This window comes from Chiroxiphia lanceolata, chromosome 16, assembly GCF_009829145.1.
Source record: "Chiroxiphia lanceolata isolate bChiLan1 chromosome 16, bChiLan1.pri, whole genome shotgun sequence".
NCBI classification, from domain to species: domain Eukaryota; kingdom Metazoa; phylum Chordata; class Aves; order Passeriformes; family Pipridae; genus Chiroxiphia; species Chiroxiphia lanceolata.
The window spans coordinates 2,901,524-2,923,096 of record NC_045652.1 but is presented as its reverse complement, the minus strand read 5'-3'; the positions used below and the strand labels follow the sequence as shown (position 1 = coordinate 2,923,096).

At 44.6% G+C, this 21,573-nt stretch overlaps 1 protein-coding gene across 7 annotated transcripts in view; it reads right to left on the bottom strand.

Annotated features, from left to right (window-relative positions):
- The window catches only part of NPRL3 (NPR3 like, GATOR1 complex subunit), a 42,382-nt gene that overhangs the window by 14,636 nt on the left and 6,173 nt on the right, over positions 1-21,573 (bottom strand). For 3 of the 7 annotated variants that reach the window (XM_032703810.1, XM_032703807.1, XM_032703804.1), the window contains exons 3-10: positions 21,412-21,450; positions 17,910-18,039; positions 14,547-14,621; positions 11,653-11,806; positions 10,770-10,851; positions 3,749-3,886; positions 2,862-3,018; positions 990-1,096 (exon numbers count right to left, since the gene is read on the bottom strand). In XM_032703810.1, coding sequence (XP_032559701.1) covers positions 990-1,096; positions 2,862-3,018; positions 3,749-3,886; positions 10,770-10,851; positions 11,653-11,806; positions 14,547-14,621; positions 17,910-17,993 — 797 coding nt within the window. In that variant the 5' untranslated portion in view covers positions 17,994-18,039; positions 21,412-21,450. Of the gene's footprint in view, positions 1-989; positions 1,097-2,861; positions 3,019-3,748; positions 3,887-10,769; positions 10,852-11,652; positions 11,807-12,040; positions 12,180-14,546; positions 14,622-17,909; positions 18,040-18,603; positions 19,853-21,411; positions 21,451-21,573 lie in introns of those variants that run through there. The other 4 variants (XM_032703809.1, XM_032703805.1, XM_032703808.1 and 1 more) reach the window with 3 other exon arrangements.

Sequence of the window (21,573 nt, the reverse complement as noted above, 5' to 3'; positions counted from 1 at the left end):
AAAAGTCCAGACCTGCGCAGTCTCTGGTCAAAGGGACAGGGACTGGGCAGTCCAGAGGAGGCAGGGATGGGCAGGATATACACACAGTCTCTGGATGTGCAGACTGCAGCTGCAGATGTGGCTGTTCCCCCTGCCTTTGCTGACAGGACAAGCAATATGACTGATTAGAAGTGAAGGAGAGTCAAGTTAAATATTAGGAAAACTGTTTTAAGATTTCCATCTCCAAAGGTCTTCAAGAACAGCACTGCCATATATGACACAGGCACAGTTGTTCCTGAATGACCTCAAGGTCCCTTCCAGCCCTATTTTTATATTTCCATCAGAGAAGTTTTGATTTAAAACTGTTTTCCTATAACTGAGTTCCAACACAGAGTCTAAAAGCATCTCAAAATCCAGCACAGGAAGGGTTGCCAATCTTCAGCACAGCAAAAATACCCACCACTGCCTCCACATCTTCCTTGCAGTGCCTCTGCCTGCTCTCCAAATGGCCACATTGCCTTCTGCTTGTGAGAAGGCACATAGTGTAAACTGCCAACACATGACACAGTACAATAGTGATGGCAACACTGACTTGATCTGATTCCATCCAGGTGATGCTGTGTGCCAGACACACAGACAGTCCTATAAAACACCCATTTAACTTCATCATGGAGCATTTTGTTTTGTAAATGCTTCCCTCTTGCTCCAGGTCCATACAGCCTTCCTGATATGGACATTCAGTGAGCAAGAGTCCTAAAAATACCAACAGCAGCTTCACAGGGTAAATAATGCTCCCAGGGCCCACAGCACCACAGGAGCATATTGATCTGCTCTGCTGCTCCTGCCTGCCCACACTGGCTGTGCAAGTTCAGGCACAGGTAATGGTTTGTGTGTTGTAGAGTCTCAGCAAATTCATACATGAAGAAAGATCCCACTCTGTGTCCAGTCAGAGGAGGAAGGTGCCTCTGCACTCCTCCCCACTGTGCTGCTACAGACACTCATCTACTTACAGACAGACACTGGCATTTGGAGAGAGCATGTAGACATTGTTTTCACAAAGAGGATAAATAATAATTGCTTTTCCCCAGTAAACGAGATGTGCAGCAAGCTGGAAAACCTGCATTGAGAAAACAGGGAAAAATTAGGGGAGCAAAAAGCACAATTCAAACTCTCAGCAAACGTTCCACACAATGACAGAAAAACCTTGTCTGAACTGAAATGAAAGAAAACTGTTCCATCCTTTCACCCTGCCTTCAGAATAAATCCGTGGTTTAATATAACATGTGGCACATCAAAAAGCATTTGACAGGGTTATGAAGCTCCAGATATTCACTTCATATTTCTGAGCAACTTAGTATTTCCTGCCTCGAAGGAATTTCTTCAAACTGTATCAATAGAAGTTTAGTTACTTTTCATGCCCGAAAAAACTATTTTTCTTTATGCACAAAATGCATGAAGTGTTATACATGAAAAATGAAACAAAAGAATCAGCCTCTACTATGACACAAACATGAAGGAAACCAACACTAACTTCTTACTGCACTGAGGTATTTCAATAATGAACTACACAAAGTATTTTAATGTGTTAAACAAGTCAGTGGTTGCTAATGGCTCTGGAAAAGCCACATTAATAGTGTCTACGAGACACAAAATCCAGCCTGTATCATTAGATGCATTTAACTGTGCTTTTTTGTGGAGAACAAAACTACAGAAACAGAAGGGAATTTCCAGAGTTCATTCACCCCACAGCTAAATAATGCCAAGTAACACCACAGACCACTGTAGGCAGAGCTGGAATATTATTACAAAGCACGACCTTTCCCTTGGTGCAGACCTATGATCAGGAGCACGTGTGATGATGAGCTGTGTTCTTCTCCCTGTCACACAGATTGTGTCCCTGGGTCTGAACTGACTCGTAGCATGGAGTGGCTCTTCTCTTTTATGGAACATCTCATTCCCAATGACCACAGTCATCCATAGGGGTCTCTCAGCAGTCTCATGTTTCCTGTGAGTGCCAGTCTCATTCCCTCCACTGGCACAAACTTGCCTTCCCAAGGGCTCATCACATCACCTCCAGCAACTCAGATTTGAGATCTGGTTTGTCAGTACTGGAAAGGTATTTGGAAAGAGCTGCTGGCTTGGAAAAACTGGCTCAAAATTTTTTCCCAAGCCTAATCTAGAGCTTCCTACAGGGACTCCGCAAAGTGCGTGCACCCATGGACTAAGGGAAACTGATATGTAGGTTTGCACAGGCCTCCAGAAATCTTTGGTAGAAAAAATCTTGGCAGATCCTGGAGAAGCAACCTACTTGGCCATGGCAGCTGTAAATTTTCACTTGCAGTTTGGGTGCCTCCATTTGCACGTCGACATCAACGTGGCAAAACCCAGACAAACCACTGTGGTGTAAGTCAGGAGTATTATTTGTTCTGGTTTGGGGAACGTGGGAAGGCACAGAGAAGTCAGAGCAAGTCTCCTCAGAGGGGCACAGGGATGGGACTGGAGGCAACACACACATGGTGGACAGTAGGAAATTCCCATTAGACACAAGGAAAGTTGCTGGTCTAACGCTGGACCAGAGAGGCTGTGGGAGGTAGCCCTGGACATACTCACAATTTGAACGGACGAGTTTCTGATCAGCCTGTTTTAAGGGACTTGCTCTGAGCACTGGTGGGGACTGGAGGCCCCCAGGCACTGCTGTCACCCCGATGTGGCTGCAGGGCTGTGCCCTTTGCTTCTCCAGCCTGTCCCCAGGCTCCGAGGCTGGTGCAGTGTGCTCACACCGAGGGAGCCGACGGGCTCGTGCCCCACACAGACCCACTGGCACACACAGGGACACACCTCGTGAGTTAAAGGCATTTCACAGCTCTGACAGCTCCCCGTACCTGCAGCAATGCCAAGTCAGCATCTTGAGCCAGTTGCTGCAAATTCTTCACAGCAGAGGTAGTTTTAATTACTCTCACCAGGGCAGGAGAGCAGTCCAACGGGAGCTCATTAAGCAACGACTTCTCATCATTTAAAAGTAATAAGGCATGGTAAGGCCTGCAGAAAAATAGAATACATTTGCACAGTAAACTGCAGCTTGTCCTGAAGGCTTAGTTATTCCCACACCACGATACCTGGGGTCAGTCTAATGGTAAAAAAAAGAACTTCTAGTATCATCTTTTTGCTCTAACTGGGTTCAAAATGACCTTATTTTTATGTCACAGGGTAAGATGCTCCCTATAAAAAGGGGATAGAGGATTATATGGTAACTGGGTACCCCAGTGACAAGGAAAAAAAGACTGCACTGTGCTGCCAGGATATGAAGAACTAATCTGAAAACCACTCATCTGCATTACTGAAATACAGAATGGAGTAGAAGAAAGGAAAAAAGCAAGATTTAGTTACTTTTGCAGGATAAAGAGCTGCAAACATGGAATGAAGGAAATAAGGTATGACAGGGCCTGGGCTCTCTTTCTTCTAAAAGCAGAGTTACTTCTGGGCCAAAGATTAAAATGAACACACAGATCCTCTGACTGCCAACAGTGCAGGCCTCTGTTACAGCATCACCTCAGCACAAGCAGCTGATGTGAACACAGAGGCTGTGGCTTCACAGCACCACGGATCCAGCAGCTTCAGGGAATCCTGTTCCCAGGACTCAGCCCAGGGCCCCCCACCAGTACAGCCCAGTCACACCATCCCCCAGCTGTGCCAGCACAGATGTTTGCAGCACCACCCTCAGAACTGAGGGAGGACTGGCCACACCCTGAAGGGCAGAGCTTGCTCTCACCTGATGGATTTCAGACTCCTCTCGATTGCTTCTGGGGGTATGAAGTTGGTGGCAACATAATGGATTTTGTGAGGGAGGCAGAAACTCACCTCCAGCCAGTTGTTGATGTGCAAACGAACCACCCCTGTCGTGCAGAGACTAAAACAGCAACAAAATAAATGCATTTACCATGTATCACAAATGAAAGCAGTGGTCAAGATTCACCCCTGCACAGGAATTGGATCAGGACAGGCAAAGACTCAATGCTCTCTGCCTGTCCCCAGGCTGGCTGAGGACCAGCTGATTCCCAACTGCAAGGGCTTCCTTAACTTGTACTTTCAGAGCAGCATCCCCTACAGCGTTTTTGGGGAGATCTGAAAGACTTCACCACTGAGCTTCTGCTCCCTCTGCTCTTAACACTGCAGCAGTACCTCAAGTTAAAAGAGTTTCTTGAAGATCTACTCCAAGGCAAAGGAAAACTCCCTAGGCCAGAGCTGCAAAGGGCAAAGATAAATTGGGCACAGATAAATTGGGCACATTGTTTTCACCTCTAATTTCCATCCTCCTCTCCAAGGGAAAAGAAAAGGAGATGTCTGTACTGGGCAAGGGCTGTTACAAGCAGCACATTTCCACAACAACAGCTTCCTTCAGTTCTGCTCAGGTTGTTTGTTTCCTACTAACCTGTTCCTGCTTGTCACACGGAATCACAAACGTGCTTGCTAAATGCTTTCTTCATTCTAGGAAACCACAGGGACTAAGCTAAGCCCTTAAGCTGAATTCAGACAACAGGATTGGAGTGGAAATGATGGACATCTCGGGAATGACAATAAAGTCTGACCCTCCTGTTCAGCCTGAAAGCAAAGATAAGCCTCTTTTACTGAAAAAAACCCAGAAAGCTGGAGATTAGAGCCGTGAACGTCATTCAGGTGGTTTTACAGGAGTCTGTAAATCTGGACAAGAGGTGGAATATACCTCTGTAGGGAACTATATTTACTGAAAATGGGCAGTGTACCACAAGGAGCTAAGCCAGTACCACCTTGCAAACCCTCACAACACTGCCCAGCCCACTGACAGGGAATGCTGGCCTGGGAACAGCTGTGCCAGAGGCAGTGGGGATGTGCAGGGAGGAAGCAGCAATCTTTTCACATCTATTGAGTTAGAAACACATACAAACAAATAAAATACAAATAATACAAAACTATCTTAAGCAACAGCTAATCTTGCCTGCACCAGAGAGCTGAATCTCTGAGGATGTCCTTTGATTTTAAACCTTCTTCCAAAAGAAGAGCGTTTTTTTGGCCTAAAATGACATTTCAAAGCTTGCACTCTGAAAATTCCAGCCCGAATTTTAAATTCAAGTGTGTTGAGACTCGCAATATATGTCTTTCGTGTCAATATCTCCCATGAATTTCCCCTCTACACAAAACAGATTAAAAAACATGCCAGGAGCAAATACACGTCTTAGAAACTCTTCATGTGGTGATTCAGCCATTTATAACTAACATTCAGTTGCAGGCCACAAACTAATGTGCTCTTTTTCAAGTTCATCTGGCTTTAGAGAGGGTTTAGAGAGACCTGAAAATTCAGCTTTAAACAAAAACACTGGGTAGCTCTGGCTGCTGCTGTAACTACTCACCAAACCACAACAGAGTGGTGAGGGAGCAAACACGATCCCCTCCTGCCTCGTGCATGATCAGACTCATGGGGGAAAAATCTCACTGCAGACACTGCTTTTGAAAAGCTGAGGCCATGGGTTTGTTCTCATATCTTCCACTGAACTCCAAAAAAACACTGATTTTTCCAGCTGCAAATGGAGCAGACAGTGTATGTGTTTTCCTTTTTTAAAAAGGAACTGAAAGGATGAACCCACTGTCCCTCTGGCCCCACCACCTCTCATCTGCTGAGAGGCTCCAGACCCTGCAGGAACATGCAAAGCACAAACACCTCCGTTTTTCTTCATTAAAAGCTGCAGCTCCAGCACCACTGCTCATCCCTCCAGACACACCCCACCGACAGATAAACCTGGATTCCCTCAAAATTCACCAAGGAAAAGGCACACTGGAGCTGTGGTTATCCACACCTCCTCCCAGGCCAAATCCTCACAGGAGAAAACATGACAGTAAATGACCAGGACAAGTGACTTAAAAGGCCACCTGAGAGCAACTGGGGTGCTCAACTGGGTTACCCAAAAGCAGCAGAAATACATGAGAACATGAGATGCTTGCAGGGATATTTTCCCTGCATAGTTTAATATTCATGAAACAGAAAAAAAAAATGCAGTTGGTTCCTTTCATTCTTCAGTCCAAGTGTACCAAGGCAGAAGCTTTAATTATGTAATTACCCTCTCCACAGCATAATTTTGTCTACAGTGCACTATATAACAAGAGTCTAGAATTAAAGACAACAAGAAAACCAGATTTTCAGTTCTGATCTGGATCTTAATTTCATTCTTCTGCATTTGCATTCAACTGTACAATTTCCAGCCTTCATTATGGCTTTATGCACATGATTTCTCCTTCATCTGCCCCTCCTTGGATGGAAGATAATTTAAGTGTCTAATAATTTGACAAAGAATAAGCTACACCCTCCAGCAGCAACACATGTGACTGCCCTTGGCCAGACAGCAGTTAAATAATGTCACCAACAGAGACACAAAGATTTATGCAAGAGGATGGATAGACAGTCAAGTCCTGAAAAGTGAAATTCTGACCCACATTTGCCTTCACTTCTACACCTTATTTTAGGGGCAGAGGGAGAACAGCAAAAAGCAGCAACAGAATACCAATAAACAAGTTTCCAGAGTCACAGTTCTCCAGTTCTCCTTTATTCTCCTTAACCAACTCAAACTGGGGAGCAAAGAGTGCAGGACGATGCAGGACTTTGGGAAGGTGAGAACACTGCACACCCTGAACCTCAGGGACACAGTTCAAGCAGCCCCTGACAGGAAATCCAGAATCCCACCCAGATTCCAAGGTGCAGTAGGAATCACACCAGGAATTTACAGATGCCTCTCCTTTGTTCCTTGATTCTTTCCTACAGAGTCTTCACATTGTGTGGGGATTTTTTGCAGTGTTACTGCACCCTGAGCTTTTCCACTGAGTTGACAGTTCACTGAATTATCAGCTGTTAATTCCCAAAGCTCTTTTCAGAGCATTATGTTTGGCCTGGCAGGCAATATTTTACAGTCTATCTATACTGAGTTTTTCCTGCTGTTCTACCAATTAACTGCTATCCAGAGACTCTGCTGCAACTTTTCCTTTTTCCCCATAGACTTTAAAAGTAACTGGGCAAAAACAGCTTAATTCCCCATACTCTAACTGGCTGTTAAACCCTCAAAGACATTCCATTTTATTCCATGAAAACTTAGTTTCAACACTTTTTTTTTAAATATCTGGTTAGATAATACCCAATGAGCAATACTGAGGGATACAGGGATCAGGATACTGAGGGGGATATCAGAGCCTAAAACTGAGGCAGGGAGAAGCAAATAGGAAAAGGCTGTTTAATGTCTCTCCATCATAAGACCCAGGAGACATCTCACAACACACACAAGGAGCAAAGTTCAGAAGAAACAGAAAGAAACACAGAAACTAGTTAAGCCAGGCACCTCCTTATCAGGGGATGCTGAGGTTGTTCAATATTTGCTCTGGCTCACAGGACTGTGGGCTGATTCCGGGAAGTGAGATCAGCTGAAAGCTGTTCAATACACAGAAATCCCCTCCAGAGCTGCAGGACCCTGGGGAATATTTTGGGGGGATATCACTGCTCTTTTGCTCTACTCTGCTGTGCCCTGAACAGCAACTGTGAGCCACTGCAACTGTGAGCCACTGCCCCAAAATGGGAACCCAAAAGCTGAGCATTATCTCAGAGAATTGCAGCTTTTTTCATAACGATTGGCAACACAAAGCAATCTCACTTTAAATTTATAGAGGAGTTATGAATTTTTGCATACACACCTCTCATTTTATGTCTGTTCTATTTATACCAGAAATTAAGAGTATGTTTTCTAGTTTGGTGGAGCTTGTAGCTTTGGAGTTTGGTTTTCCTAGAGGTTGTAACTACTTAGAGCTTTGAAAGTATTTCACATTTCCTTATAAAGGACACATGGACTGTGATGAAATAACTGAAGTTGGATGCTATTTTACAGTACGCCTACATCTAATAATTCATTAAATCTCATATAATTATTCCACTTCTCGCTGAGCTGCTGAGGTAGGCTAGATCTACCAGTCAGTTCATATCCCTCTAGACTAAAAATGTATAAAGGCTCTTTGTGTATTAAAAAGAAGAAGCAAACAATTCAATCCTCCCCCAAAAAATTCTCCAAACTTTCATTTTTATTCCCATCTGAAGCTAAGAGAAGTTTGCTAAAAACAAACAGGCAGGTAGGTATTATCAAGCTCACATGCTACCTGCAGTTGCAGATAAAACTTAGTGAAAGCTGTCTTGATTCCCTGAATTGAACAGTGGCTTAAAAGAGGCACACTGGTAAATTTGTCAGTGCTGGAAGTGTTGGCAACTGGAGTTTCTTGGACCTAAAACAATTGCTTTTGTTTCTCCACACCAGTGTTGGAGTTTGGGGACAAGATGAACGAAGACTTTCCATTTTCTGATCAAAAAGAAACATTCTGGTTCTCTCCATTAGAGTCCCAAAAAGGTCCCAGGAACTAGATGCTGATTTACCTCTAAGCTGTGAGTTTAATAACATTCTATTTCTAGAGCAGCAACAGCGTTACAGTCAAGATGTCCTGGCTACTGATCCTGCTTTGTATAACACAGGCATTTCATTCAAAACACAGGGAGCATCCTGAACCATGAAAAGATCACACACTTGTGGTTTTGCACAAACCAAGTTGCTCAGGGACGTGTTGGGTCTTGCTTGAAATACCTCAGCACCATCTACAGGAAACCAAGGGCTCGGCAGCTCCTCTGGAGCAACCCTGGAAACGGGGCTGGAATTGCAGAAAGCAGCAGGCACTAGGAAATGCTGGTTTGAGCAAATCTCCAATGGAAAACTGGGCTCCATTTGCAATTCAAAGTGCTCTCTCCACCTCACTCCCTGTTCTCCTACAGCCAAAGGCTATGCCAGAAGTCTCTGTCAATTAAACCAGCACATTGTCACTGCATGCATTTGAAGGTTTACCCTTCCCAGCAGTCCTTCCTCCTCTAAAATCAACAGACCAAATCTTTCCATCTCTCCTCTGAGGTCATTCTCACTCCTCCACACTCTCTAGGTGGCCCAAATCCCTCTTGAAATGTGGTCTCCAAAACTGGATACACTATTCATTAAGCAGGGGCTTTACAATCCCCAGTGGGGTTGGTTCCTGTCTTACAGACAAGACTTTTATTTTGTGCATTCTTGTCTATCTGCCTTTTCTGTAACCCCATGTCACTTATGACTAACCCTCATTTCACAGAGGACCACACAGACTTCACTCCAAAGCTGCTGCCACACAGGAATAATTAATTCAGCTTGGACTTGCAGAAAAAAATCCTGTTTCTGGACCACTTCTACCTTACAAAAAAAATATTTAATTCTATGCCTGCCTGGCAAGGTGCTTCAGCTCCTCTTAACTCATCTGATACAGGTGTAATAACCACATTTCTAATTCTCTCACAGGAAATATTAATGGAAAAACACCACCTTATCACCCAGGCAGACAATCACACTGTTAGCTATTCTTCAAGTACAGCATTACAATAAAGCACACAGGCACTTTATATTTTTACCAACACAAAAGTGTCAAAATCTAACTTGCAGCACTTCTCCCCCACTCACAATGCCTAAATGAGGGAGAAACTGCCTTATTTTATACCTGGGGGACAGTACCAAAGTGTGCTTCTCCGTGGTCAGTCTGTTCCTCCTTATCTCATAGGTCATATCAGCACAGTCCATGAGTTTGGGCTCTGTGTTGCTCCAGTCACAGCTAAATGCCACAAGATGTCACTGTGTCCCTAAAATTTGTCCCTACAATTTGCCCTGTCACAAATACACAGCCCTAGAGGAACAGAAAAATGTAAGTTTAATATTTAGAATCACAGGCTACACAAAAAGTGTTTTTAAACTTTTAGTACGTGTTTTGTGTGAGTTGTGTGGAACAATATACCACACTCCTTCAAACAAGCTGAAATTCATAGCTCTTAAACATAACAAAGAGCAGCTTATTTATTAGTTTTCTAATGTGCTTTGCAACCATTAAATTCTTTAGGCTCCCAGTGCCTTACCCTACCTGGCTTTGCAGTGATCCCCTCTGTACAAGGGGAGCCACAAGCCAGGGAGGATAAAGGGGTTGTCTGATATTATTCCATGTGCCCTAAGGAGCTCCAGCCTAATTCTCTGAATCCCTGACAAACACCCCAACCAAGGGGCACAGCATCTTCCTGCCCACCCAAACCTTCTGTGCCCTTTTGTCAGGGCCCTTCCCCAAGCACATATCCTGGATGGAGGTGCCTCTCTTCCCAAGGAGCCACTCGGCTCCTGCTCAAGTTCAACACCAACTCCTTTGAAATCTTCACCAGAACTTCTGATCCTATCAAGAAACAGCATGTTACACTTTCCATTCTGCTGAAAGTCTCAGCATCTGATCCAAATTCGCTGTCCAGACATGTACAGTGTAACCAAATGAAGCCAGGGCAGTACCTGACTTGCCATCAGTGCTCGTGCAGCACTTTCCTCTCAGCTGCAGCTTTGGAGCAATTCTCCAGTGATATAATATCCATATTCTGACACTTCTCAATTCTACAGTTCACTTGTCATCATGTGCCTCCGTGCTAAGGAAGAAAATAACAATTCTTAAAGCTGTGACAGACATCACCAACTTTGAGGAACCACAAGATATCAAAGACAGACCAAGGTGATGATTAGGAGAGCAGTTCTGCAAACATTTCACCTGATTGCCAGGCTTCACATTGCTCTGCCTGGTATAAACCCCAAATCCCAGTGAGTCAACAGCACGAGGAGGTGGATATATCCTCAGGAACAAGGCCAGAAGGTTTCAGTGAGGAGCAGCATACTGTGAGCTAGGAATAAAATCCCACTTACCTGTCATATGTCTCTTTGAGATCTCTGGCCAGTTTGCACTTGGGTAGGATGTGATGAAAAGGTGACTGTGGCCCTTCTGTGGCTATAGAAAATTTCAAAACAAGAAAGCAAACAACTGATTTCCTCTTCCCCCACCAGATATCAACCAGTATCTAAGGACAGAAATCGTCTCTTTTTAATCTACAGTTACCTTTCAAAGCTTTTAGAATAACTCAAGTTACATGTTAAAATAATAACAGTGAATTATTGCCAACTTCTCCTAAACCTCAACTCAGTTAAGCCCATGTAACTGTGAATTTGACAAATGATGATTTTAAACGCTTTGTTTTTATAGATGTTATTTTAATTTTTAATGCTTGCAGCAAGATGATGCATCACTGTCAGAGAGACATCACCTTAAGCAGTGCACGTTATTATAGTGCATTTTCCTGAAGTACAGTCTGTAAAAAGTCTGTAACTATTTGCTAGCCATGGTAACAACATGTAACAGTGAAGCTTCCACACAAGAAGTCTGGTGACTCAGCACACAGCATGAAAGCATGGAAAACCTGCTCTAGGGTGGGTGAAGCAGGTTCCATGTGAGCTCATCCATCTCAGCCTGACAGGCAGATCCAAAGGGAATGGCTCAGTGCACAGTCTCCAGGGATTGTGCTGAACTGAGCTATAAGGAAAGCAAAGAAGACACTTCACTTCTAAACTCACATCTCTGCATAAGGATAGTGATCCTGGATGAGGTAAAATGCAGTCAAAAGCTGCCAATGCTGAAGAGCACCACAACTTGTCCGTGCTGATCCCGGCCACAAAAGTAAGGCGGCACAATCCAACACTTCTCCGAAGAAGCGCTGCTGGACAAACACATTCCTGCCCAAAGCTCAGCACTCACTTTCTGACATGGCAGACACCTCATCCTGGATGGCCAGGATGAGCTTGGCCTCCCTGGTGAGGTACTGGCAGCGGCGCTCCTCGTGCTGCAGGACGATGGCGATCCTGCGGGACAGGTTGTGCAGGCAGTTTATCACCGACGGATCCGCGTTGGCCTGCGGGGAACACGGGACAAACGCTGAGCCACAGCCACATCCGTGGCACTGCAGGGATGGAGAAGTACTTAAACAACGAGCTTCCACTGAGATCAAAAGTCAGCCTCTTTGGCTGCTGGCAAAAAGATAAATTTTCTCCAGCAGCAACCAAGCTGAAGCTCAGAGATGTCCGAATGTAACAGGAAGGCTCGTGGATTTCTAAGCTTGTCTGTGTGCATCAAAGGAACACCACACCTGGAGCGTGATACTCCTGTCTGGTTTATTTTTCCAGTTGTTAATGGGCCTTCTACTAGCAGAGAGCAAAGGACTCAATTTCACACAGTGAGAAAAGGAAGCGTGTGCCATTTGAAAAGGCAGAATAACCCAATATCCAGGTTAAGCTCACTGGGAGCACGAGGGCTGCAGTGCCATAACACAGCCCACATGTTGCCACACTGATGTTTATCCTATCCTACTGACTGACAAGGCAGTAACTAAGTTAGAATTACCAGCACATGACCAACAATTTCATCCCAAATCCAAATGGAGTTGGATTTACACTCCCAAACATTTCACAAATATGGTTTGTTACTCCCACTGCATTTGTGTAAGTCCCTGGAAAAATCTATCACGTAAGTACAGCTGCCAAGGGGGATGGGGGGGGTGAATGGTGGCTCCAGCATGAGTCAGCAGCTGCTTCATGTTTGTTAAGACATTTAAAGGAATTTAAACTTCTGGCAAATGATCCCCTGGCATGTAAACTAGCAAACCGTGACTCATCACTTTTCTGATTCCACTGTTCTTGCTGAGTCACGACACGTTGGTAACCCTGGAGCTCAAACACAGCAGGATCAGTGCTGATTATAGCACTTGGGTCTTTGCCTGCTCTGTCTGCCCACTGCAGATGGACACTCATCTTTATCTCAGAGGGCCCCCACCCACCCTCTGGGCTGCACTACTCCATCCTAGCAAAAAATCCCCCCTTGCTTCTTGCACAGCACTTTCCGGAAACTCAACTGCTCTCTGTGGACTAAGAGTGTCTCCTCTGGCAAATGGATTTAGTGCTGCATCACACACACAATGACATCAGTGTCATCTCACAGCTGAAGTGCAAAAAAAAGCAAGTTTTCCTAGAACCACTAGAAATTAGATGCTGGAAAAATGTGAGCTAGATAAAGTCTTCACTGCACTTCACTCAGTTCTTGGGAATGAAAGAGCATTGGTTTCATCCCTTCTGCTGCCACGTGACTCAGTGTGCACGAATGTTTGTGTTTGCACGTGCATCTAAAACACACTTCCCTACAGCCAAAGCAAGGGGCTTAATCCATACACCAAACCAACATCTCCTGGTGTGTGAAACGTAAAATCAACTCCTGAACTGCAAATTCAGCATTTCCTGACCTAAGAGTGTCCCAAAGCACAAAACCACTGGATCCCCTGCAGAGCTCAGTGAATGATTTCCTGCTTGATTTAGACTGATTGCTGGGATAATTGCCTTGTGTGAAACCTGCTCCTCAGCTGAGGACAAGACATTGCATCGGGGCCATGTCCATGTTATTCACCCCTGGAAAGCCAGTGGTAAAAAAGGTACTAGTGCTAAGAGGGAAAAAAAAAAAGGTCCTTTCACAAGAAAGGAGCTGGAGGCTTTCAAATCATGACATTATATCCAGCTGAGCAAAAATCAACCACTTCCATAAAGACACCTATTCCAGCTTCCTCTTTTATTTTTAAACAACCAGTGGGCTGGAAAGAGAAAGCCAGAGCTCAGAAATCAAATAACACTCGAATATAATGAAATTTCTAGGGCTTCATACCACCTAATAGCCGTGCCAGAATCCCTTAACACCAACATTTAGTCAACAGAGTAGGCCTGAAAAAAATTCCAAGCAGAAACTACATATTTGTTCCAGGTTTCTGCAGAGCACCCAAACCTCTTTATTCCTCATTTGTACCTTCTTCTCATTTAGCTGCTCAGCTGCTGCTCCCTGGCACTCTCCCTTTACAGTGATCTCACTGCTAAGAGGAGGCAGCTTTCAAACACTGTCCATTAATTATAAAACAAGCCTGGAGGCACTGAGCAAAGGCACGTGTCTCTGTATCATACAGCATGAGTAAGGGCTCAAAACAGTGCTGCTGGGAGCCAGAGCAGGCATGGAGCAAGCTGGGGTTGGCCAAGGCCATGGTGGGGGGCTGACTCTGGCCAGGCACGAGCCACTGCCCCTGGAGCAGAACCAACCTCCAGGTCTGAGCTGCACAGAGTCACAGGGCTCAGCATCCTGTTACTGCAGATCTGGGGATGTGGTGCTGCCCTGAGAGCCCTCAGAGAGCAGCCCCTGACACCCAGGCCAGGCCCAGTCTGTCCTCTTTTACAGCTTAGTGGGACAGGGCTCACCTGCAGGGTCTACCAAAGTCATAGCAGACTGCAGGTCACTCACGACAGAAGACACGACACACACAGGACTGGCAGCTGGGTTCATATCTGCTTTGCAAACTGCTTTCCTGCCTTTACACTCTGGGTATTTGAAACCAAAATCTCTGGAAAATGTCCTGAAGCAAACAACCGAAATTGTTTTCCACTGGGCTGGAAAATTTCACAGTTCTTGGTGTCATATTCTACGTGCTTAGGTTTTGTTGTTTCAAATTAAAATATTCCAATAAAATCAGGATGTTTTGCAAGAGATTACTGGAATGTGGGCCTATTGCACTCTCTCATACATCTGAAGCACATCACACTGTCAGATGGAGTGAAAACAGTCCTTACCCTCAGTGCAAACACCACGTTGAACAGAATCATAGTGGGCATCTCTCTCTTTGGTGAGGGATCAGTTTTGGATACCTGAAAAACATTTTTTAAAAAAATCCCACAGGCTAGTGTCAGCTGGAGCCAGTAACAAAGGGAAAGAAATTAAAAAAGAAAGAAAAGCCTTAGTTATATAATAAGTTTGCTAAGAGAGCAGGCAAATCAAATTATATCATTACATTTGACTTGTAAAAAGTAAAACTATGATTTTTTTTTTATTACTATCAAAGTGTCACAGTTACTCTACAACACTGCCTTTTGCTGAGCAGCTGTGAAGACTTAAACCAAAGCATTTTGGTCATGACAATGGAGATTAGTAAGACAGCAGTCTTACTTGGTGTCTTTGCTATTGCATTTTAGCATCATAAGGGTCATCCTTAGCACAATTGTCATATATGTATTGTTAACTAAAGAGAAGTCCACAGGATTTATCATCCCAGGCCACACCTATTCTTTCCTTTCCTAAAATCCCCACTCAAATTGCATCCTGTAACAAGCTGTTGCTTTTATCAGAAAAAATATGCTCTAGAACACCAGTGCTAAAATATAAGGCTTGATTTTCCTTTCCTGCAGGATTTCAAACACGTTCTCCAGCCACTCCCTTCTCTCTGCAGCAGAGAGCTCCATCCCTAAGGCAGGCTCAGACTTTCTGGTGAGAAGGAACGGTGGGAGCCAAGACAAGCAAGTGGAATTTGCACATCCAGAACCACGGACTGCGAATCGAGCAAGTGCTGCCACAAGATGGAGCACAAAATGCAGAGGACATTCCTGCCTCCCCTGGAGCTCCCTGCTGAACCCAATCCCGAGGGCAAACAGCTGGAACCTGCCAGGACAAACACCCAACTAACCTAATGGTCAGTCCCAACCTACGTGTAGCACCTGAGATGGGGCAAAAGCAGAGCAGCTGGTGAAGGCACAGCTGCACCCACCCTTCCCAACAAGTCCCAAGCACCAGCAATGAACTGCTCAGTTCATCTCTGAAGCCTCAAAAATAAGAAAACCTGAAAGAGGTGATAGATATTTTTGGGGTCTTTTTCTAAAGTGAAAATGTCATTCTATCAAAGAGGCAGTGATGGGTGGTAAAGCCACTTTACTGTGTTTTATTTGTTCTGGAGTTACAGGTTCCAGGATTTCTTGTGAGATTCAGGAAGCACAAAAAACATTTCCAAGTGTAAGGACTGATCCTGTTCCTTCCTTAAAAATCAAAGAAACTACCAGCATTAACATCAATTGGGATGCAGGCTGGATTTCATATCACCTCCTGTCCAGGAAGAAAAAAAAAAAAAACCACAAAAGAAGAAAAGACTAAGCTGGAAAAGAAAATGCTGAAGGAATTTGAAGAATTCAAAACATTGCTACATAAAAGGCAGTCCTGCACACAGGAGGAGGTATTTGTGCTCTTGTAACTCCTGAATCTCATCTGAGTAAGAATTTGCTGAGCTGTCCCATGGATTATTTTACTGCAGAATGAACTCTGAGGAAACCCAAAGCAGAGGCTGCCAAGTTCCACTGGTTGCTGCCTGTGTTCCATGGGAAAGGAACTCCATCCAGCTTCCTCCTGACTGCAGGAGGGTCCCAGATTTAGACTGAGATGAACTAGCAGAGATGGCTGCCAGGTCTAGAGAATTCTGGACTCTAGAAAGTTCTGGGGTGCTCCAGGGCTGATAAGACACACCCAAAAAGAAGATCCTACAAGAAGTAACAAAAAAGTGTTTACAGCACTTCATAACTTTGTTTATTTACCCTAATTTAATTTACTTAGATAAACTGAAATGAAGTGACATTTCATGCAAGGAGGATTAAACTGACCGGAAAGTGGAGAGAATGTATAATATGTGGTGAAAAAATGCAAATATGAATTTTCAACCTCATTTACACCACATTTAGGAAGTTGGGCCTTTCAGATGAGATTAGTAAAATAAAGGAGACTCATCTGAGGGAGAACAGGCCACTGCTGTCAGGGCCTTGAGGGCACCAAAAGGTCTTCATGGCCTTGACCAGCCCCAGCTGGGTCCCCCCACACACACCCTAGGCCATGAACTGGGGGCCCCATTTAAGCTCAGCCCAGGGCCTAGAGGTGTGCCTGTCTCCCAGATGCAGCTGGGATCTGTTGTATGTGCCTGTCTCCAGGATGGAGCTGGGATCTGTTGTATGTGCCTGTCTCCTGGAGGGTTCAGCACTGCAGCCCTGTCCTCCAGCCCTGTTGTCCCTGCTGCTGTCTCCTTTTGCCCCTGGCTGGGGTCCCTCCACAGACCCTGGGCCTGGTTTATCACTTGCTTTTCTGATGGACTTGCACACCTTGAGCACACTTCAGTTCTCTCTTCCAAGACAGTTTAAACTTTTCAGGACTTAGTCTTGGTGATCCTCCATCACATTTCCTGTAGATTCACAACTGAGTTTCAAAGTGGAACACTTGCATCTTCTGAGGCTTGAGGCCAGCTCCTTGCTGGGATTAAAGCAGTCTGGTCCTCTAAATATCAAGAAGCAGTTACTAACAATCTGTTTCTACCTCTAATTATAGCTAGAATGCATAACAGAATTGGCAAGCAGATCTTTTTTTCCCTGAAAAAAAGAATGACACAGCAAATTTGATGGAAAATGAGACCAAAGCAGCTCAGTGACAGAGATCAGTGTTGAACTCAGAAATTACTAAAGCCTAATTCATTCTTACAGTTGATCAGGCAGAAGGAACGGGACAGGGGATATTTGGCACACAGAATCATGTCAATTCTTCCCTAGATCTATGCAGGACCTTTTTAATAGCCTAGGTGGCAAACTGCTTCCATTCCAAGCAGCTAAAACACAGGCCATGGAGCAAAGTCTCGATGCAAACAGCAGCCTGACCTGGTCCACAAGAAAATTTTAGACCTCTTTCAACATCCTACGTATTCTGCCTGAGTCTTGTGGATCATCTTCAGGAAGAGTTAAAAGCCAAACAAGGCTGATGCAGCTTTTAGCATTTGTAAAGGTTTTGGGTGGTGGGGTTTTTTTAACTGCCATATTAATTAGAGGTGCTAAAAAGCTAACTTGCAGTATCTAAAATAGCTAGAAACAGCTTTTTGAGCTGGACTGCTTTGTATTACTGCTCTTTACCCACAGTGTTTTCCACAGTAAGCAGAAGAGGGTTTCTGTAACCACTGACACAGCTCCCTCAGTTTGCCACTCACCACATTTACCTGGGAGTAAGTAAAAGACAGCTTGGAGCATCAGGAAGCAAAAACAGGATGAAAAGTGAAACAGGCACGTTCTGAGTTCCAAGTTTCCTCACTAAAGCCAGGCAGTTTGTGAGGAAGGAAGGTCCCCAGAGGGGAGCTCGGACCGTACCTGCCCGAGGGCGTGTTGGAGCAAGGTGGGATGGCCAACGAAGCGAACGTTGTCGATCTTCAGCTCGAACTTTTTGCCACACATATCTGACTTGGTAGCCAAAATCGTTGCCAGGATGACATCTGAAAACCTTGAGGAGCAGAAACAGAAGTTATTACAGTTTTCAAAAAGCACAGCCCCAGAACACTCCTCCAAACACTGATATATTTAACTCAGAAGTTTATAAGGTGTTGTAAATTGTAAGTAAATTGCTGTACCTGGAGTACCACCAATTAAGTAAAATTAAGGACCCCTAAATTACATCTCTCAGATCATCACAATTATAAAACAGGAAGCATTCACGACAAAGACTGCAGGGTCATGCTTATTTAATTACATGCTTGGCAAAATACATTGGAAAGATTAGAGGCAGTTTGCTTAAATATAAAAACAGCTGGAGTTAGCCATTGCCTGGATTTAGCTGCAGGTTAATGAACTTACTAAGCAACTACATATTGACACAGCCTGTCACTCAAGCACAACAGAGATCTTAAAAGCCACCCAGTATGGCAGAGGGGAAGGCAAGAAAGAGCTGATTCAATCAGAGGAAACATACAGCCAACGCTTGTCCTTCCTTTCCCAAAGTTCACCAGTGACATTCCAAGTTTCTCACTTAACAGGTGGCCTGTGGTCAGCAGACCTGGCCTGGCCTCACCTGGGCTTTCTCATGTGACAAATCAAATTCATGGCAGGGCAGGCCCTTCCCAACACCAACCATGGTGTTACCGGATCAGTGGTGGCAAGAAGGCAAGTACCTACAAGGAGTCTGCCCTGGAAAATACAGCTACTGCTGCAAAAATGGGTAAGAACCCAGTGTGACAAGGGAAGAACTCTGCAACTGCTCTTCCTGATGGCGTCACGACACTGGTCTGGTCTCTACACACACTTGTTTTCCTCAGGGTGTCCCTGAAACAGTGAAGCTCAAAACCACAGGGAAGAGAACCTCAGCTGGTGGAGTAAAATTGTTGCTCTGTATAACAGGAGCAGTGCATGGCTTGTTATTAACAAGTTCTTCCCTCATCTGGTTTTCCCAGAGGTTCCCATTTAACCAAATGAATTTCAAAGCAGTTTCTGATGAGAGTCAGTTTTTTAAGAATGAAAATATTTATTTCATCTCCTTTATTTACATTCCGGGATGTGTGCCCCTGGCAGACCATCCCCCTCCAGCAGGCAGGTATCCCTGATAACCCAGTATCACTCAGAGAAGAGGGCAGGCGTGGGTGTGTGCTGCAATCACCTTATCTCTTGGCCACAAGTGAGCCCAGAGAAGGAATTAATGCACCATATTCTTGCTTCTCTCTGAGTTATGGACTACTACAGAAATTAAGACAAATGCACACAGCCAGGTCTTTAGTGGGACCCAGGGGAAATTTCTTTTATTAGACCTACAAGTACTGGAGATGAAGGATCACACAGGGACTTTATAAACTGTCAAAGCCTCTGGTGTTTGTACAAACAGCTCCCCCTGACCACAGCACGCTGCTGATGTTTGGTTTATGGAAGGAGCAGCTGTGTACAAACTTCCAAATCCCTGACTGCCCTGCTCCAAACTCCAACCTAAGGACAAGCAGAGACACGGGGAGACTAGTCAGAGACTCTACAGCCCACACTCCTCAGCCACTGCACTGGGCTGCACAGCTCAGGAAGTTTGGGAATAAAGGGCAGGACCTGGACTGGCAGTCCCTGGAGATCACACTCAAAATAGGAAAAAGTCCCCATGACAGCAATGAGCTTTTCCTCCTCTTTTTGCCCTGTTCAGCTGTTAAAATAGGCTTGTCATGGAGCCAGGAAGATGATAATAACATGGATCCAAGATCAGCATATGTTTGGGGGGTGAAGGGAGGAGGGGGGCAAAACAGAAAATGTCGGCTTGCTGGTAAGAAATGAGTTCCCCTTCCCTCCTCCAGCCCTGGCAAAGGATACCTTGGGAGCTGGAAAACTGATCATTATGATGACTTTCACAAGGAATTACACCAGCAGATCTTTTAACAGATAAACGTGGTGCTGAAGGTAAGAGCTCAGCAGTTCCCCAGGAGAGCTCATGACACCAAAGCCCTGCCTGCCTTACCTTGTACAGGACTCTGTGGGGAGGAGGAGATTAAAAGGGTGATTTTGGCAAGTCTTCAGTATCTCCTCACTAGCAGGGACTTCTCTGTCTGGGAGAGTGCTGGAACTGCAGCCAGACGACACACTCAGGACAGATAACCCTGAGACAGGTGCTCCCTGATGGGTACAGACACCTGGGATCACCGCTGGCTCTCCCCAGAGTCACCTGGACTCCAGCCCCATTCTCCTCCTCTCTGACAGCCTGGATTTATTGGTTTGGCTGCTTTGGGGGTTTTTTCCCCCCAGTGCTCTACATGATTTTGACATTTCTCAGGACAATAGGGAGATTGAGGGACAGCAGATATGTTATTCCCATCATTCCAATTCATCATCTTGTCTTAGAAAATAACACTTTTACTTTAAATATTTTAAGACTCATTTTCTAATCTCTCGAGTTTATTAAGAAGGCCTAAAAATACTGACTTATCAGAGCCCAAGAGTTTGTTAGAAGCAGATTAGGTTTTGCAATTGGGCAGTAACAGTCCCTTCTCCCTTTATGAAATTAGTCTGAGCATTGTGAATTCCAGAGGGAAGCAAAATTCTCCTGTACTAAGGAATTCAGCAGGCAGAAAGTAAATACAATAAACAAAAGCTTTGCTTTGCCCAAAATATCCTACCACTCCTATCACGAGCTCAACATAGCAACAGCACATGGAAATGGGGGGTTGGGGGGGGAAACCTCAAACACAAATTCATTTTTGCCCCCAAGAACAGATAATAACTTTTTATGTGCCACAGGAATTCAAAGCAAGGTTTTTATAAAGAATTCTTCTTTGAAGGAGTTCAGAAGTGGATATGAGTATCCAGGTGAGGTTTATGTTAAGCAAGGACTAGAGATGCATTTTTGACTTCTGGGGCCCTGGGTAGTTGGGCACTTTTAGCTCACATCCCATTTAGCTTAGTGGGGCACCAGGAGCAAGCAACCAGCACAGCTGCTCAAACCCGGGTCTCTGAAGAGCTCTCCATCATTATCTGTGATTAAATCATTTGTTCACTGATCTGTGCTTTTAAGTCATTGCTTATCAGAAAGCAATTTGGGTTAGGGCTCCTTGCTGGAATGACTACAATGCCAAGGCTTTATTTGTTGCATTCTCACAGCTTTCCCCAGTTCACAGAAGGGACAGTACCACACCCATCCTGGATTCCCTACAGGAAGCACAGAAATGTTAGTAGGACCTTTGTAATTATCTTGGCACAAACCTTCAGCAATACATTTCCTACAGACACTGTGATTTAGCATATAATTATCTCGTCATTCGGTGTAAAACAGAAACCAGAAACAAAGCACAATTAAAAGGATGGTGAGAAAGGAAAGCCATTCTAGACAAAGGTGATTGTTTAGAAGGTTTGGTCTTACCCCGAAACCAATTGCTCATCAGTTAGAGGACATTGGTCTCTGAAATGGGAACATGGCCATAAACACAAAACAAAACACAACAAAAGAAAATAAACGAGGCAAGTACACAAAATACAAAAGAAAAAAAAAAGAGATAATATTAAAAACTAGGATGAACTATTA